Below are 13667 nucleotides of genomic sequence, written 5' to 3'. Positions count from 1 at the left end.
AATATTTACGAAATGAATGAATTTAGAAATTATTTATGTGATTTTAATTAAGGAACAATTTCGCATTTAACAATGATCATTTGATCATTTTAATTATTTTTGTTTTATTATTTTATACGTAATAGCTTATATATTTAGTATTTTTATTATTTCCAAAAATGTCGGGTAATTTCTACTGGCGTAGATACTATTTTGGCGTAGATATTTATTTTGAAGTTATATAAATCCCACGAAAATTGGCAGTTCTTCACGAGTGACCGAAAATCTAGAGGATCATAATCCTCAATATAGTATTATAGAATGTAAATAGAATAACGGGTAATCCGTCGATTTTTTTTTAGAATTACTTTTAAGGGCGTAACCGGCAATATTTCTTGCAACAAATTTAACGAGATTTATTGACTCGCAATTTCAATTCTCTCTTTGAGTATCATATTCAGCGAAAAAATAAAGAAGTTAATTTTTTATACGACAAAACACCATACTTTGATATATTGTTATATAAGTAATTTTATGACAATCCAATGACCAATTTGTCAATCATGTTGAAAAAAGATGATATTTTAAAAGGATAAAATTTGACTTGTGCGAAGCGCAGACAGATAATTAAGTTTTTCAATTATGCATTTTAATTTAAATAGAAAGTATACAGTATATATCGATTCCAATTCTAATCAATTGTGTTAATAATGTCAATTTAAAGAAAGTATTCATCACACGATGTCGCGTTATTGTAAAATTGTGTGCGTATAATATTCATTTGATTATTGTATTCCAAACAAATTCAGTACTCCGATTCTGTAACTTTTAATGATATTCGTTGTCACGCAGAGGATTATACATTGAAAAAAATATACGCAACAACAACATGTCTTATAGAAATTTAATACCAATACTAATCAATTAATCACTTATTTTCAGTATTAAGAGTACTGATAACAATACTTTTAATATTCAAGGTAAGTGATTAATTGGCCAATACTAGTATTACATTTCTATAAGGGTTAACGAATTGTCGTTAAGGGCGACTGTTACCAACGCCGATTAAATTAATCGACGATTAGTACATTGGAATTGACCAATCGCATTTATCATTTAGTTTTGACGATAGACGCGATTGGTCAATTCCAATGGACTACTCGTCGATTAAGTTAATCGGCGTTGGTAACAGTCGTCCTAAGAGTTATAGATCGGGGTGCTGGAGTGCCTTCACGTAGCCGTAGGTCATTGCACGAAATTAGCACGAAATTGCAACACTATGACTGCGGTAATGTGTTAAATGCATTAATGATTTCCGGTGCGCTTTACACTCAGCGATCAAATTTATGCGTAGAATCATACTTTTCTGTTTACATAACTAATTGTATGGTTCAGTTGCTTCGTGTAGAATAAAAGAAAAGGAAAATCGGTCGCGTGTCACAAAGCGTCTTCGTGAACACGCGAATATACCAAACACCATAGGCCTAGGCCGTTTCAAAATTCACTGCCAGTACTAAAAATCTACAGTTTACGTTACGTATATCATACATTTTCAGCACTGGCAGTAAATTTTGAAATACACCCTACCGAAAAAAATTACATTACAAAGTAATATAACGAAATAATGTAATTGAAATTTGTAACGGATTATTTCAAATTAGTATGTGATTTTTTTTTTAAATTATTATAATTTGAAAAGTTTACACAATATGCTTTTTTCTACTTCTATCATTTAATTATTTAAAATTCGATAACTATAAAATCATATGAGAGATAAAATTATTTCTGTTATCATGTAATTTTGCAAATTACGTAATTTTAAAAAATTACGTATTGGAACAATCCGTTTTGTAAGTTACTTGTTTTAATTAAATGATTTCATTATGTAACTTTGCGATATAATTTTTTTTAGTAGAACATTTCTGATTGTACAGTATATGACAAGCCATTCTGTTCTCTTTCTCCGTCTTTTTGTAAATAATAGAAAGTATCACGACGGGGGTTCGCGCTTCTCGTCACCTAGTCATTCGTTCGATGAATTAATATTTCGTTGAAATGTAGCTGTAACGATGAAAACCAATCCACGCAGCTTTTTCTCTCCAACAATAAAGATGTCAAATAAAGAAGCAAAAAGATGTTACAAACAAAGGAATTATGTCTTAATCAACTGATAATTTCCTATTTCAAACTTACCCTTAATCCTTATTTTTAATGACGCGTGGGTGGAAAGGGAAGACATGCACACAGGAAAATACGCAAGTAATAATTACTTATTACAGATATTTTAAAAGCTTGTACAAGGTGATCCGAAGCTATTCTCTGTTTTCTGTTCCCTGTTCCTTTTATTTGCGCAGCCTAGTCCTAAAGCTGTATCCACACAACTTGCATAAACGCATACATAAAGAAAATTATCCAATCGCATTTTCCTTATAGAGATGCACGAAAATGTGATTGGATAATTTTCATTATGCATATATTTATGCGGTTATGCAAGTTTGTGTGGATATAGCTTTAGAGAATCAACATATCATAAAGACCGCAGCACACACTTTTGCATAACGCATAAGAGAATCAACAAATCATAATCCTTCTTTTCCTCCCACTTCACGGAAGAAGTATTTTAATTGGTTGACTCGCTTATGCACTATGCATTATGCGTCATGCAAAAGTGTGTGCTGCGGCCATGACGTTTGACGGTTGCATGTGAATGCAACTTTAATCGGCCATCTTAATATACAGGTCTTGTAGCGTAACCTATAGTGGCGTTTTCTCGATCTTATAACCGCTCCTCTAATTTATCATTCACTCCGAATAACATTTTCCCTCTCCTTAAAAAACCACCTCCCAAGCTTTGTCGCTTGCTTCTTGCCTTTATCAAATCTAATGACTTAAAAATTTAAATTTCTCTGACTGGGCTCGTTTTTCGCGTGCCCCACGTTATTTTGATTTACTGCAGGTTTTATTCCCCCCACTTTGCTTTCGATACTCGACACGTCAATGGTCACGTTCAGCAGACTCAACTGTTGCAGAGCGGATCCGTGAGCGCTCACTGCTATTGGTATATTCTTTTAGATCATCCAATAGCAGTGAGAGTTCACGGATCCGCTCCGCAACAGTTGGCAACAGTTGAGTCTGCTGAATGCAGAATGCTACCTTTACGAGACACGTCGTCATTACACGGTGGCCATATTCGATACTGACCGTATCGACGCTGTACGTGTTCGAGGCCAACTCACTTCAAGAATTAAGAATTCGATCTTATCTTGGCATAAGTTACATTTGTTCGAATTTATAGTACAAAAGCAAAATTTTATATAAAAGTAAAAATGTTGAATGTGAAGTTCATGGGAGTATCTTTAAAATGCAGCTTCAACACACCGATCTCAGTGCAAGAATTAAAACGAGAAGTTGAAAGAGAAACAGTAAGTAATTTACCCAATTAATTTTCAATTTAACCTTAAAAGCTCTTCTACAATGTGTTTTTTGTTTTCCGTTCCTTTTTGCTTCTTATCCCGTTTTTCATTTTCTGTCATTCGAAATAAAAGTTTGCCAACGAACTTTGGAAGAAACAGGAAACAGCAAGAAATACAATTGTCGAAAGAACGATCACAAGGAGCAAGAAACAAGAAACAAAGAGCACTTTGTAGAATAGAATAACCATAAATTATTTTTATTATTCCTTGAAATTCTTGTAGCATATTCCAATGGAACAGCTAGTGCAATATTGATGCAATTGAGTTTTTTCCATCCTTGTTTTCATAAAAAGAGTATATGTCCATTAAAACTTGATAAGGTGATGCTGGAGCTATCCATATTATAGATAAAATTAGTGTTTTTGATATTTTTATTCCTATCGAATTTCTACGTAATAGTTTCATAGAATAAAAATTCCTTTTCCATGATTAAAATATACATGCTACTGTATCTGCCTCTGGTGTATTTTGTGTCCAAAGCTGAAAAAACTAGAGATAAACCTTGAGCTATGAGGGAAACTTATTAATTATAAAATTCATAAAGAAGTACACATGGATTAATAATATCATTCTTGTTTTCAGAATCTTTCATGTGATCAATATTATGTCCTACACAATGGTCGACTGATACAGGAAGATGACATCTGCTCGAGTGGCCATGCAACCGTGGTTCCAAGATTGTTGGGTGGCAAAGGTGGTTTTGGATCTATGTTACGCGCGATAGGTGCACAGATTGAGAAAACTACAAATCGTGAAGCTTGCAGAGATCTCAGCGGTCGCAGATTGCGTGACATAAATGAGGAAAAGAGATTGAAAGCCTGGATTGATAAACAGGCCAAGAGAGAGAAGGAAGCGGTGGAACGCAAGCAGAAGAAGCTAGAGAAACTCTGCACCGAACCGAAACATGAATTTAAAGATCAGCGTTATGATCAGGAACGTTCGGAATTGACCGAGAGAGTTGGAGATGCCGTGGAAGAAGGATTCAAAGCTGCGAGCACGTCAGGTATCAAGAGAAAACGAGAGGAGAACAACAAACCTAACAAACGCAAGACTATATTAGATTTGGAAATTGATTCTGATGAACTTGAGGATTCTGATGACAGCGATGAAGAAGGAGCGTCACCTATAGAAAGAACGAAAGCAAAAGATCAGCAAGCATCAAATAACAGTGGACACTCCAGTAACGATGCCGAAAATATCAATGAATGCATTAAGAAAACAGAAAGCAGGCATTTTATGTCGTTGAGCGATAATCAGATAAATAATAAAAATATTGAGTAACGCTTTATAGAGTTTACTGAAATAAATACTAATGTAATCACGAATATAACTGTATAAAATTAAAAGCAAGATTATATTAATTTTACTTATGTCACTTAAAGTTAGAGTAATTGTTTTATATTAAGATCGATTTGTGTAATAATCGCTTTATTGTCGGAAACATTGTAAGAGAGCACGTAAATTTCAAATATTTATCTATTATAAATATTAATTTTAAGTATATTATATATTATAATACATTGCATTAAATTATACATATACTTTTAACCATTACTTGAATTTCTTTAAGCGATTCCCTGATTCTTGGATGACAATTCTTGATAAGTCCCAAGCGTTTAATTCCCTAATGAGTTTAATTACGATTAGAAATAAGTGCTTGATTTATAAAGTTTATTGAGAATTTATAAATTAAAAAACCAAGAATAATGTTTAATGCTAGAATAATTTATTTATCTATTTCTTATATTTTTTTTACAAAACCTCTATTTTTTATTTTTTTTTTTTTACTATATTAAAAAATATTTTGTAAAATATATAATTTAAAATAGTAATAAATTATAAAACAAGTACAGAGTGTTTGAAAAGTAATGAAAAGTTTTGTTGCGTAGGGGGTAGAATGGACTAAATAGAGAAGAAAAGTCCTTTACCATTTTACAATTTTCGCAATAGTTAACGAGATATTAATGTATAAAAATTTATTCGGCTCACTGTCAGATGCAAGCGCACGGCTGGATATGACTAATGTCCCTAGAATACAGAGGGTCTGTTTTTTATTCCTGCACTGTCCGAACTAGTGCACACGGTGCAATAAATTAAAATGAAACGAACGTATATTGTTTCACTTCAACTTTTTATTGGTGTATTCTTTTAGATCTAGAAGAATACATCACCTATAACAGCGAGCGCTCACTAAACTGTTGAGTCCCCTGAACGCGCCCAATGTCTGGTAATCGGCCCCTAAAAATGGTGAACATATCTGTGCATATTAAAACGAGAGAGAGGAGAGAGAGAATAAACGACCTGTAAAGCCCATGACACATAGAAAAACATAAGGCCGTAAACGTAAGCGAATTGACCAATCACAGTTGAGAACGTAAGCGGCGGCAGCCTTTATATATTGACCATCTAGTTTTTGAAATAAAATTACAATTGAAATTTGCAATTTTAATATATAATGCATAATACGCAACTCAAGTTAACGTTGTGGCGGCTCGCCACCAGAGGTCCAAAAAGGAAAAGCTCAAAAGGAAGATACTCGCTAATTCTCGCATGTACTCGAGATACGTGAGATCTATTCATATAGCACCTCGCTCTAAGGCACCTCCAGGCGTCTAAGGCAGGCTCCCACTACAATGTCTTACTGATGAGTCCAGTAGTGGGGGCCGGGACGAAACGCAGCAGTGGATGACATTTTTCGCATAAACAAAAGCGGAGCCAAAACGTCAGATTTTTAATTATGGAATCCATACTATTGTGTTTCGCGTCAAATAAACTATAACATTTCAGGATTATTACTGATATAAGCGTATAATATATTTAATATTAACTTGTACAATACACAATAAACGTATCAAGATTATTTATCTCTCCTTCTTATCGCCATCTTCTCTTCGATATCTCGAATAGCCCTCGGATACTCGCTTCTAAAGCCTTATACACAACATCTCCTCTCTTATTTGAAACTTATATATTCTAATTCTAATCGATCAGGGGGTCGGATGTTACGCTTAGGATGCTGAGATATCTCTATTGTTTCACTGGGAATGGATCTTGGCTCTGAATTTGGTTCATCAATACTTTCTGGCTCCGTTGAATTAAACAGTTCTGCTGGATTAATGATGATTTCACTTGAGTAGGATTCTGGTAATTTTCGGAAAGGTGCCGAAATTATGTGATCCACATGTTATTTGATAGTACGATCATCTGCTTGGACGATGTATGATACTGGATCAATAGATTTTATAATGATACCAAGACTCCATTTTGGGTCATTTTTTCCAAACGTTCGAACCCACACTTTATCTCCATTACTGAATTGACGAACAGAGACTTTTCTACTAAATTGCTGCTGCTGCTTCTCTTGTTTATTCCTGATAATAGAATCAACATTAGGGTGAAGCAGATCTAAGACATTTCAATTGTCTTCCCATCATAAATTCAGATGGAGCAGCACCTGTAGTTGCATGAACTGTGATCCGATAATTAAACAAGAAATCGCACAGTTCTGAGTTATCTAATTGTGCATGTTTTGTACTTCGTTTCATACAATTTTTGAACATTCGAACAAATCGTTTGACTTCCTCATTACTTCGAAGATGGTAGGCACTTGACTTAGTGTAACGAATGCCGTTGCTTTTACAGAATTCCTCGAATTCTCTTGATAGAAATTGAGGACCGTTATCAGAAACTATAGTGTCTGGAGTACCATAACGTGCAATACTCTCTCGTATACATTGAATAACATGAGCTGACGATGTATCGTTTTCCAAATTGTATATTTCTGGCCATTTACTATAAGCGTCTACAATTATTAACCACATACTGTTAAGAATAGGACCCGCTAAATCTATGTGTAAATGTTGCCATGGTTTTTCAGAAAATGACCAGGGATGAAGCGGTGCTGCGTTGTCATGACTGACTGCACATGACGTACAAGATTTTACAAATAAACGGATATCTCTATGTATTCCTGGCCACCATACATGATTACTTGCTAACGACATCATTCGACCAACTCCAGAATGTGTCTCATGTAATTGTTCTAAAATTTGTTGACGCAACGCTTCAGGAACAACGACTTGTGTACCCCACATAACAATTCCTTGTACTATTAATAATTCATCTCGATGAGTGAAGTAAGGTTTCAGTTCATCTGGTAGCCGAGATGGCTTATGTGGCCAACCTTTTCTAATCAAACCAATAACACTTAACAATGTTGGATCGAGAATAGTTTTCAGTTTTATTGAGCTTGAAAATATTGGGTGTTCCTTTATAATGGCTTCGATTTCCTCTTCTACTATGTCTACTGGCTGATTTATATCGAGTGGTAGATATGACAATGTACGAGCATTATTAAGATGACAAGTTTTGCGATACTTAATATCATATAAAAAACCAGATAGGAACATAGCCCAACGGTGTAATCTAGTTTCAGCTAAAGACGGTAGTTCACGATTTGGACTAAATATTGTGACTAGTGGGTTATGATCTGTGATTAGTATGAAGCGATGTCCATATAAATATTGAATAAAGTGTTTTACTCCGAATACAATACTTAGAGCTTTTTTCTCCACTTGGGAATAATCACGTTCGGCAGGTAATAATGTTTTAGAGGCAAAAGAAATCGGTTGTTCACTGCTGTCTTCGTAACGATGAAATAAAACTACTCCAATACCGACAGATGATGCATCACATGATATGCCAATAGGAACATTCTGTTGATAATGAACTAATACAGGAGCACTTGAAACGGATTCCTTTAATCTGTTAAAACTTTCCTTACATTGATTATTCCAATTCCAAACAACGCCATCACGCGTTAATTTTTTCAGTGGCTGACGGAGATGTGGTAAGTTATTAATAGATTTACTGTAGAAGTTTACTAAACGTAAAAAGGATTTTACTTCCTTTACATCTCTGGGCTCTCTCATGGACATAATTGACTCTACTTTTTCCGGGTCAGTACAGATACCTTCTGCACACAAAATTTGTCCAAGAAACTTGACTGATTGTTGCATAAATATGCATTTTTCGCTTGATAGACGAAAATTCCATTCTCTCATACGTTGGAGTATCATTCTGAGATTTTGCAAATGAGCTTCGTCGTTTTTCCCAGTAGAAATTGTGTCGTCCACAAATGATCCTGCCATCGGAATTCCCTTGAGCATTTGATCCATTAACTCTTGAAAAATTGCTGGTGAAGATGCAATACCTTGAGGTAACACGTTATATCTATAGAGGCCCCGATGAGTATTTATGACTAAATACTTCTTACATGACTCTTCTACTTCCACTTGATGAAATGTATCTGGACCATCCAATTTAGTAAAAGTCTGACCACCTGAAACCTTCTCGAGTATTTCATCAACTCTTGCAAGGGGATATTGCTGAACATGTAATTGATCATTTATGGTACGTTTGAAATCTCCTGTGATGCAAACCGCTCTATTAGGCTTTGGTACTATCACCAATGGCGAAGCCCATTTTGATGTTTCAATATGACTAATGACACCGGATTTTATCATTTTTTCAAGTTCTTTGTCTACTTTGTCTTGCAATGCAAGTGGAATGGTACATGGTTTAGAAAAACAAGGAATAGCATCTTCCTTAAGCATTAACTTGGCTTTAAAACCCTTGATAGTTCCGATCGGTTGATCAAAAACATCGCTATATTCTTTTAACAATGCATCCAGTGACAATTCATTGCTAATGCAACATACCTGAGAACTTTGTTTTTTAATTTCTGTCCAATCCATTTGTATCTTCCTTGACAGATCACGGCCAAAAAGACAATCTTTCAAAAACGTGAATCTGATGACTGTCTATTGATTGTATTCAACGGTGGAAAGAAATTCCTCTTGACTGAAACTTTTGCCCAGTATGTTTTAAACCTTCTGTTACTCGGATAGAGTTTGGGATAACCTAACTTTTTTCATGCATTGGATGTGATAAAACTAGTACCTGATGCAGAATCTAATTTCAAATTCGTCGAAACTCCATTCAGACGAACATTAATTATGATAGGACATGCGATAATTGCTTGACATTATTAATTTGGCTTGTTTTATGTTTCCCTCTCCTCCTTCACCTTTAGGCTGCGATAGATATCGACGCGCAAAGTGACCGGATTTTTTTAATTTCAACTTGTAGTACATACAATACACAATAGTGTTTATGCAAAAAACATGTCAAGATTATTTCTCTCTCCTTCTTATCGCCATCTTCTCTCGATATCTCGAATGGTCGCGCCCTCGATACTCGCTTCTAAAGCCTTGTACACAACACATACTATGCTTGAAATTGTTGTCAAAAACGAGTACGTATAGAATAGAAATATATAAATGTTACAAAAAAATTTTAAAATTATTGACCCTTAGTTAAAAAGAGTTAGCCAATCAACTTATCGTCTTCCAGTAAAACTACATATTGATTGGCTACACATCCTGATTACTATTCGCTAAAAATAAACACGTAATCAAATTTGACGAATAGCGCAATTGACTACTACGGCGCATGCTCGCATCGCATATTTCGTAAACTGACAGATTTCCTAACCTCAATATTCGAACTTTAACGATTAATATTTTATCACAAGTCTTTTTCAGCCGGCTTCGCTCGTTTCGTACAAAAGCCTGTCAAATTCGAGTCTGTTTCATCGATTTTTGAAGTAACGTGACGAAACTGAATAATTATATATATATATATATATTATATATAAATTATAAATGCATAAAGCAAGGTCGATAAGATTAATACTTAAAAAAAGTGAGTATTTGCAATGATTAAATTGTTTTACATTTAAAAGACGATTAGAATTATATCGTACTTTAATCTAAGGCTAAGATTGCATTTCTGTTTTCTTTTTACAAAAGCGAGAATTATTGTACGCATATTTTAATTTATTGCTCATACATGTGACGAAGTAATTAATTGCAAGTAGTTACAAGATAATTATATAAAATCGTGTTACATTGGAAGACTCACAAAGGTACAATTTCCTAACCTTAAAAATATCATTTATTAATAGTATATTACTCTTCTTGCAACTTGCAATGACTAGTGATAATTTTTTGTTATTACACACTTATTCTGTATGTATTTATTAAAATGTATTTGTGAACAAAATTTTTGTTAAAATCTATAAGGATCAAGAAGTCTGTATTTCAGATAGCCGTCAGATAGATATTAGAAATAGATTTGTTTGATTTGTATGCTGTGAATTTTATTAGCAGAGTGTCAGTAGAAGTGTAAGAGAATCTGTTAATGAAATGTAATGATAGATTAACAACAAAAATTGATTTTGTAATTACTTTAATGATTTTCCATTTAAATGATTGACAATTAATAGTTGTACTTAATTCCTGGGCAAATTGTTGTCCAAAGATAATATTTTCCATTTAATGACACAAATCTATTTTTCTTGGTATTCAAAGAGTAACAAGTATTATCAAATGGAAAGAACTTCGTATCAACACATTTTGCTCAGAATACAAGCTTAATTAAGCTCGTTTTATAATTGCATAAGCATAGTTATAATTATAATTGTTAGAAGAACTTTCTACAATAACCTATTATTTAAACTTTAATTCTTAAGTCATAAGAAATCATTTTAATTACAGTCAAATGTGAATAAAATAATCGACTATGATTAATCAATTCCTTATAGGTTAAAACTTAAAGCTTAGGTAATGACTTATTGTAGGAAGAAATGATTAATTATATAACAGTTGAATATGAAAAGAATATTTGATTGTAATTTGTCAATTCTTACAACTGTAACTTACATCTATGATAATGCAATTGTAGAATGGACTTTAACACAAATGTAATTGATAATATTCTATCCTAGTATTCTGCTTTAATCTGCTGACAATCTACTAATATATTGTTAATATCATGCTTACTGGAATTTATTAGTTAGAATATTTAACTTTTCTCAATCTACTTTTTTTACAAATCTCTTAAATAAACTAATGAGTCAATTCTAAGCAGATTCATAAGACTCGCAACTTGGTCTTATAAAATTTGTAAGAACTTATAACTAGTATTTTAATTTTATGCATATGTATATTGTAAGACGTATGATTGTTAATAAATATCTACTTTCTTATATAAATCTTATGGTTAGTAAAAAGCTGTCTGTAAAGATATTGTATAAAGGTATAAGTACTTAAAAGTTCTTATAAGTCTTATGAGAATATGTTATGAACTTTACAATTCTGCTTAGAAGTTAGACATATATCTACCTCCTAATATAACTAGTATCTTTATACATTTTCAATAATTTTTGTTCTTGCATCTTAAGATACTCTGATTATCGTAACAATTAATATGCAAATGCAGATATTTGTTACATTTTTTAAATAAAAAATCTTAGCATTTAAATATAAGGAGTATCAGTAAATAAGATCAAATTTAGTCTCACGATGGAACCTAAGCTAACTTTTAAGAAAATTTTTTGTTATACTTGTTAGGATTTAAAACAAAGGATTGAAAAATTCAAGGACTATATAACAATAATCAATACAATTAAAAATCCAGATCTCTTTTATATTTATTCTAATATATTGTGAAGAATATCACGTAATTTTGGCGTTTTGTCTCGGTTTCCACTACTGGACTTATCAGTAAGGCATTGTAATGGAAGCCTACCTTAAACGCCTGGGATAGTTATTCAATCGAGATTCTATATGAAGAGATATATCTCTTGTAATTTGACTCTTCACACTTTTTAATGTTATTGATTATTAAAACAAAGGATTTTTAAAGATTAGTTTAGATTCCTTGAGGCAGAATTTAGTCTCATTCACCAATACTTTTTTAAAGCCTTTTCGCCTAATACGCATTATAATAAAGATAGATATGAATGTTAATTGAGTAACGAACCAATAATATAGATTACAGTATGATTCGTCATCAACAAGACATGAGTAGTGAAGCACTGATCAGGCCTATAGAAAGTTCAATTAAAGAAAAGCTGGCAGCTGCACTTAAACCCCTTCACTGCGAAGTTATTAATGAATCCTATATGCACAATGCTCCTAAAAACTCTGAGACGCATTTTAAGGTAGTGGTTGTAACCGAAAAATTCGTTAATCAGCCGTTGATAAAGGCAAGTACCACTAACTTTTAGTATTCTCTAATTACTACTTTGTATTTCATTTTAATAATTTTAAATCCTTTGGATTAAAAAAATTATTTTAATTAATCGTGGAAAGTAAAATATAAGATATATAAAAATTAATCAAATAAAAAATAATACCATTATTTGAAACAGTTAAAATAATAGAAAATAAACTCATTTATAAATTTACATAATTACAAGATTAAAGACTAGATATTATTTCACATAATTAGAATAATGAAAAGGATACCTAAATTAATTATTAATTTAGCGACATCGAATGATAAACCAGTTATTGCAAGCAGAACTGCAAGGAGGTGTACATGCTCTATCAATTATAGTAAGTGATGGCTATTATTTATTAATTAATTCTTTACTATTAGAGTATTAAAAAAATTTATAATATATACTTTTTAAAATACATGAGCTAAATAAAAAAAATTTATATTATTATGTTGTCTTCAAGGCGAAAACCCCAGAGCAATGGGAAGCAAGCAATAAAACAGTGGCTGCAAATCCTGCTTGCAGGGGCGGTTTTGGAAAGTAATGTGTAATGATGTAACAATTAGTTATAAATATGAGGGTAATAATTTAAGTTACAAAAATAATTTACATAAAATAAGTATCACATAATAAACGTATTTGGCTGCAATTATAAATAATATTTTTCTTTTATTAAATGAGATAATTATGTACTTTTTGTACATCAGAAATGAAATAATTATGTGCTTTTTGTACATCAGGAAAAATCAAATAATGAAATTAAAAAAATTTTTTATTTGCAAAATCAGAATATAGAATAGAAAGGAATAAATTATTTATATTATAATATAGAGATAACAATAATTTAAAAAAATAAAGAATTTATTAATGAAAACGTTATTTCATCAGTCATAACTTTAGGATTCATTTTTTTTTAAACATTTTAATTATCTTTTTAAATGTTGTTGCACAATCTTTTGGTTGCAAGATTTCAGTTTAACAATACAATAAAGCACATGAATTTGATATGAACAAATAATTTACAAATAATTGATGATATTTAACGCTCTCTTTTTCATCCTTTCTCTGAATTATTTCGCTATATAGAA

The 13667-nt window shown here is 32.1% G+C and overlaps 3 protein-coding genes across 4 annotated transcripts; 2 read left to right on the top strand and 1 right to left on the bottom strand.

The window, feature by feature from the left end:
- Positions 1-3164: 3164 nt before the first annotated feature.
- On the top strand, positions 3165-4797 carry LOC108780464 (protein SDE2 homolog). The gene is made up of 2 exons (XM_018548182.1): positions 3165-3401; positions 4035-4797. Exons 1-2 carry the CDS (start codon positions 3306-3308, stop codon positions 4731-4733), a joined length of 795 nt encoding a protein of 264 aa, XP_018403684.1. The 5' UTR covers positions 3165-3305; the 3' UTR covers positions 4734-4797.
- A 1839-nt stretch (positions 4798-6636) lies between these two features.
- Positions 6637-9208, bottom strand: LOC108780368 (uncharacterized protein K02A2.6-like). The gene is made up of 2 exons (XM_018548047.1): positions 6954-9208; positions 6637-6823 (listed from the first exon to the last, which is right to left on the bottom strand). The coding sequence occupies exons 1-2, from the start codon at positions 9206-9208 to the stop codon at positions 6637-6639; spliced, it is 2442 nt and encodes an 813-aa protein (XP_018403549.1).
- An 854-nt stretch (positions 9209-10062) lies between these two features.
- Positions 10063-13199, top strand: LOC108780465 (bolA-like protein DDB_G0274169). Of its 2 annotated transcripts, none has more exons than XM_018548184.1 (4): positions 10063-10217; positions 12350-12564; positions 12848-12916; positions 13043-13199. In XM_018548184.1, the coding sequence occupies exons 1-4, from the start codon at positions 10178-10180 to the stop codon at positions 13121-13123; spliced, it is 405 nt and encodes a 134-aa protein (XP_018403686.1). In that variant the 5' UTR covers positions 10063-10177; the 3' UTR covers positions 13124-13199. The 2 variants fall into 2 exon arrangements, with proteins under 2 accessions (XP_018403686.1, XP_018403687.1); XM_018548185.1 differs by lacking the exon at positions 10063-10217 and adding an exon at positions 10392-10440.
- The last annotated feature ends 468 nt before the right edge of the window (positions 13200-13667 follow it).

The sequence above is a fragment of the Cyphomyrmex costatus genome, unplaced genomic scaffold (assembly GCF_001594065.2).
Source record: "Cyphomyrmex costatus isolate MS0001 unplaced genomic scaffold, Ccosl1.0 scaffold70, whole genome shotgun sequence".
NCBI lineage: Eukaryota > Metazoa > Arthropoda > Insecta > Hymenoptera > Formicidae > Cyphomyrmex > Cyphomyrmex costatus.
This window is presented reverse-complemented; position numbering and strand designations above follow the sequence as displayed.

Excerpts from the sequence above, each read along its gene's own strand:
- LOC108780464 (XM_018548182.1), top strand. The coding sequence starts at position 3,306 with ATGTTGAATGTGAAGTTCATGGGAGTATCTTTAAAATGCAGCTTCAAC. Across the intron at positions 3,402-4,034 it reads GAGAAGTTGAAAGAGAAACA|AATCTTTCATGTGATCAATA; the intron begins GTAAGTAATTTA and ends TCTTGTTTTCAG.
- LOC108780368 (XM_018548047.1), bottom strand. The coding sequence starts at position 9,208 with ATGGATTGGACAGAAATTAAAAAACAAAGTTCTCAGGTATGTTGCATT. Across the intron at positions 6,824-6,953 it reads CAATTAGATAACTCAGAACT|GAATAAACAAGAGAAGCAGC; the intron begins GTGCGATTTCTT and ends TTCTATTATCAG.
- LOC108780465 (XM_018548184.1), top strand. The coding sequence starts at position 10,178 with ATGCATAAAGCAAGGTCGATAAGATTAATACTTAAAAAAA. Across the intron at positions 12,565-12,847 it reads TTAATCAGCCGTTGATAAAG|CGACATCGAATGATAAACCA; the intron begins GCAAGTACCACT and ends TTATTAATTTAG. Across the intron at positions 12,917-13,042 it reads TACATGCTCTATCAATTATA|GCGAAAACCCCAGAGCAATG; the intron begins GTAAGTGATGGC and ends GTTGTCTTCAAG.